Source organism: Stigmatopora nigra, chromosome 4 (genome assembly GCF_051989575.1).
Source record: "Stigmatopora nigra isolate UIUO_SnigA chromosome 4, RoL_Snig_1.1, whole genome shotgun sequence".
In the NCBI taxonomy this organism is placed as follows: Eukaryota; Metazoa; Chordata; class Actinopteri; order Syngnathiformes; family Syngnathidae; genus Stigmatopora; species Stigmatopora nigra.
In genome coordinates, this window is record NC_135511.1 from 2,254,100 (window position 1) to 2,259,099 (window position 5,000).

The 5,000-nt window shown below is 44.5% G+C and overlaps 1 protein-coding gene across 8 annotated transcripts in view; it reads left to right on the top strand.

Annotated features, from left to right (window-relative positions):
* LOC144194996 (bromodomain-containing protein 3-like) overlaps positions 1-5,000 on the top strand; it is a 38,917-nt gene that overhangs the window by 19,051 nt on the left and 14,866 nt on the right. For 7 of the 8 annotated variants that reach the window (XM_077714295.1, XM_077714289.1, XM_077714288.1 and 4 more), the window contains exons 6-8: positions 3,090-3,247; positions 3,311-3,721; positions 3,787-3,915. In XM_077714295.1, the coding sequence (XP_077570421.1) occupies positions 3,090-3,247; positions 3,311-3,721; positions 3,787-3,915 (698 nt within the window). Of the gene's footprint in view, positions 1-3,089; positions 3,722-3,786; positions 3,916-5,000 lie in introns of all 8 variants that reach the window. The other variant, XM_077714292.1, reaches the window with a different exon arrangement.

Consider the following 5,000-nt stretch of genomic DNA (forward strand, 5'->3'; position numbering starts at 1 on the left):
TAGACGGGTGTAGAGGTAGACGGGTGTAGAGGTAGACGGGTGTAGAGGTAGACAGGTGTAGAGGTAGACAGGTGTAGAGGTAGACAGGTGTAGAGGTAGACAGGTGTAGAGGTTGACAGGTGTAGAGGTTGACAGGTGTAGAGGTTGACAGGTGTAGAGGTTGACAGGTGTAGAGGTTGACAGGTGTAGGGGTTGACAGGTGTAGAGGTAGAGAGGTGTAGGGGTTGACAGGTGTAGAGGTAGAGAGGTGTAGGGGTAGAGAGGTGTAGGGGTAGAGAGGTGTAGGGGTAGAGAGGTGTAGGGGTAGAGAGGTGTAGGGGTAGAGAGGTGTAGGGGTAGAGAGGTGTAGGGGTAGAGGGGTGTAGGGGTAGAGGGGTGTAGGGGTAGAGGGGTAGGGGTAGAGGGGTAGAGGTGTAGGGGTAGAGGTGTAGGGGTAGAGGTGTAGGGGTAGAGGTGTAGGGGTAGAGGTGTAGGGGTAGAGGTGTAGGGGTAGAGGTGTAGGGGTAGAGGTGTAGGGGTAGAGGTGTAGGGGTAGAGGTGTAGGGGTAGAGGTGTAGGGGTAGAGGTGTAGGGGTAGAGGTGTAGGGGTAGAGGTGTAGGGGTAGAGGTGTAGGGGTAGAGGTGTAGGGTGGTAGAGGTGTAGAGAGGTAGAGGTGTAGAGAGGTAGAGGTGTAGAGAGGTAGAGGTGTAGAGAGGTAGAGGTGTAGAGAGATAGAGAGGTAGAGGTGTAGAGAGGTAGAGGTGTAGAGAGGTAGAGGTGTAGAGAGGTAGAGGTGTAGAGAGATAGAGAGATAGAGAGGTAGAGAGAGAGAGGTAGAGAGAGAGAGGTAGAGAGAGAGAGGTAGAGAGAGAGAGGTAGAGAGAGAGAGGTAGAGAGAGAGAGGTAGAGAGAGAGAGGTAGAGAGAGAGGTAGAGAGGTAGAGAGAGAGAGGTAGAGAGATATATTTATATGTAATGGGGAGAGAGAGAAAAACACTGAAAAAAATGCACCGCTCCACCAAGTGCTCGTAGAGACGTTACACGAGGGAGTTGCGACCAGAAAGACAGTGCCCATGATGTTCTTATGAGCAGCCTCTCGCGTTCGCTGTATGATCATATATCAAAATTTGTCTCGTATTTCAAGATAAATATTTACTAAAAATGTTACTCCTATCTCAAATTGCTCGGTATGTTGGCGCACTCGTAATTCGAGGTATTATTGTAATAATATTGAACATGTTTTGGATGCTCTCATACATATTGCAGAGCTGCCAACCTCAGTTGATCCTAGTTCAGGATTACTTACCCTTGTCCCAATGTTAGGTTCATTAATAATTACCTTCGTCCGTAATTATCAATAACTGCAGGCAGACATCTTATTCAATTATTGACATTTAATTAAATAGAAATGGATAACAACAGGTAAAACCTCCGAAGGGGAGAGTTTCAGCAAGTTCTGCTTACAACTTCCGAACGTCTCTCCGAATAGACGTTTTCGTCGGACTCTTATTATCATGAATCAAAACAAGTTACAGAGTTGTTGATCATTCCATCACGTATGAGTAAAAACAACATCTGGGACTACAATAACAATCAAAGTATTTTACCAATAACAAAATCAGGAGACTAGACCTAACAACATTTAGATTAGAGTAATTATACAACTTCCTTGACCTAAGAATCATATAATATAATCATAATCATATAATGGTTACATACAGAAAAACCCGAAGTGCACGGTTACATAACGATAACAACATTCTTGTTATTGGCCGAATAGCCCTGGCCTCGTCACCAAGGGCCCACCAAATCTCAAGGACCCAGATTGGGTGGATTGTTTGTTGGGTGGATTGTTTGTATAACCATCCTGGAATAGGCCGTCCAGGTTAAAGAATACTTGGCAATACTCGTGACCTCGCAACACTTTGAAAATAGAAAGAGAATGATTTAACAAAGAAATGAATTAATACAAATATATTTATAATAGTAATACAGAATAAACCCAACACCCAATTCAGGAGTTTTGTGTTTTCTTCAGGAATAAATGCGATTAGTTATGAAAAAATAAAAAAATAAATGATGGACAATATAAATCAAACTTATCATGCCCCGAATACTCACAATGCACTTGTGTTACCAAATTCATCCGGTTTATAGTTCATTTGAATCAAATGCGTAGGTAAAATGGCGGTTGCCTTAGCTATGGTTTTATTTAAATTGGAAATTTGGCACTTAATGTTTGCTTAAAACTAAACTTAGGTGACATTTTTGATTTTCCAGAGTTTAGGGGGGTTGTCGGAAGTCCTAGAGTTTTTGTTGCTTGTCCGGAGTAAACACTTGAAATTCCGTAAAAGTTGGCATCTCTGTTATTGGAAAAAAAACAGATCTATGCTTGTTTCAGGAGAAGCAGTTAGTTATCTCGTCGGACTTTTGATTAGTTGCATGAAGGTAAATTTAGGTAACGGTGATCTTAACTGTCTCTGATTTGATTTATCGAGCCAGTTAATATTTAAATCTCAAAGCAACATAACAAAAAACATTTGTGTCGCACTCCTTAAGTAGGGCCCAAAGCTCCAAAGAATGTACAGTAATCCCTCGAATATCGGCTTCGACTTTTGCGGTTTCACTACATTGCAGATTTTTTCTGGGGGGATTTTTATTTATTTTTTTAAGTTCATAGAAATGTGAAAATCCACGCTGAAACCCGCAAGCGGAAGCCACTACCCTGTCCTCCGCTTGCTACTAGGACTCAGCACAGAAGTAAAAAATGTTTATTTATTTTTTTAAATAGGGGTTACCCTACTTTGCGGTTTTTCATTTTTCGCAGCCATTTCTGGTCTACATTTACCGCAATAATCGAAAGGTTTTCTGTATTAGAGGCAGATGCAGATCTATATATGCCAATCAGAGTAATTGACATCTGTGGGGATAGTGATGTTAAGGGCGATGCATTCAAGGTTGTGTACATGTTAATTTTTGGAAATTTTGGATCACTTTTAGTTTTCAAGCTTTTTTTTGTTGATTTTGAGTTTTGTATTGGAAGCGACCCAGAAGAAATTGTTCATTTGCCAGTTCTGCATGAAGGGTAAATTTTGTGTTTCTTTCGCCAGTGAGCCAGCAAGCAGAGTCTTTGGCGTCACCCCCCGCCTCCTACCCCTCCCCCTCTCAAACGGCTGTAATTTCCGCCACCCCCACCAACGTTCAGCCCGGTCCTCCCACGCCACAGCCGCCGGCCTCCATGATGCCGTCTGCACAGCCCGTCGTCAAGGTGAGTCAACGACCCACCTGCGGCCGCATGCCATCTGTTAATATCCCTGGTTCGCGAAAACAGAAGAAAGGTGTGAAACGGAAAGCCGACACCACTACACCCACCACATCAGCCATTTCAGCGGGGCGTGCTGACTCTCCCGGCGCGCAAGACACCAAACCCGCTAAGCATGCAGCGGCACGCCGTGAGGCCGCCGCCCGCCCCGCCAAGGCGCGGCGGGAAACGGGCGAGGAGACGGCAGGAGGGGACGCAAGCAGCCTGCCAGCAGGTCCTGGGTCTGGCATTGCTGGTGGCAGGAAGGCAGGGAAGCTGGGAGAGCAGTTGAAACACTGCGACGCCATCTTGAAAGAGATGCTCTCCAAAAAACATGCTGCCTATGCTTGGCCCTTCTACAAACCTGTGGACGCCGAGGCGCTGGAGCTACACGACTACCACGACATCATCAAACACCCCATGGACCTCAGCACAGTCAGGGTAAGGTCTGCCTTCGAATTGAGCCGCCCGGCTTCCCAAGAGTAATGCCGGCTCTTTATTCACAGAAAAAGATGGACAAAGGCGAGTACTGTGACCCTCAGAGCTTCGCCACCGACGTTAGGTTAATGTTCTCCAACTGCTACAAGTACAACCCTCCTGACCACGAGGTGGTGGCGATGGCCCGCAAGCTGCAGGTACCTGAATACACAACTCTTTCTACAATATGGGGAGAATGCGAAAGCTTTCCTATTAAGGTTAGCTGATACATTGTAGTTTTATTATTATTATTGTTATTTTTTTTAACAATCCAAGTAGTTTTATTGTTGTTGGTCATATGTTCAAAGTACTTGTGAAGACACAATGAATTACTCAATCCCTGAAAAGATTTAGTCAACCACCAGAGAGGCCTGTAATTGTCAACATGGGTAAACCTCAACAATGAGAGACAATGTGGAAAAATAACTGAAAATCACATTGTTTGATTTTTAAAGAATTTATTTGCAAATCATCGTAGAAAATAAGTACGTTCATCTCAATACCTTTTTATTTACCCTTTGTTGGCAATAATGGAAGCCAAACGTTTTCTGTAACTCTTCACAAGCTTTTCACACATTTGCTTGTATTTTGGCCCATTCCTCCATACAGATCTCCTCTAGAGCAGTGAAGTTTTGTGGCTGTCATTGGGCAACACGGACTTTCAAATCCCTCCACAGATTTTCTATGTGGTTGAGCTCTGGAGACTGGCTAGGCCATTCCAGGACCTTGAAATGCTTCTTACAAAGCCACTCCTTTGTTTCCCTGGCTGTGTTTTGGGTATCATCGTCATGCTGAAAGACCCAGCCACGTCTCATCTTCAATGTCCCTGTTGATGGGAGGAGATGGTCGCTGAAAATCTCTCGATACATGGCCCCATTAGTTCATTCTTTTACACAGATCAGTCGTCCTGGTCCCTTTGCGGGAACACAGCCCAAAGCATGATGTTTCCACCCCCATACTTCACAGTGGGTATGGTGTTCAGCATTCTTTCTCCTCCAAACACGAGAACCTGTGTTTCTAATAAAAAGTTATATTTTAGTTTCATTTGACCATAACACAATCTCCAAGTCCTCTTCAGGATCATCCAAATGCTCTCCGGCAAACCGTAGACGGGCCTGAATGTATACTGGCTTCAGCAGGTGGACACGTCTGGCAGTGCAGGGTTTTAGTACCTGGCGGAGCATTGTATTTCTGATAGTCGCCTTTGTTACTGTGGTCTCATTTCTCTGTAGGGCATTCACTG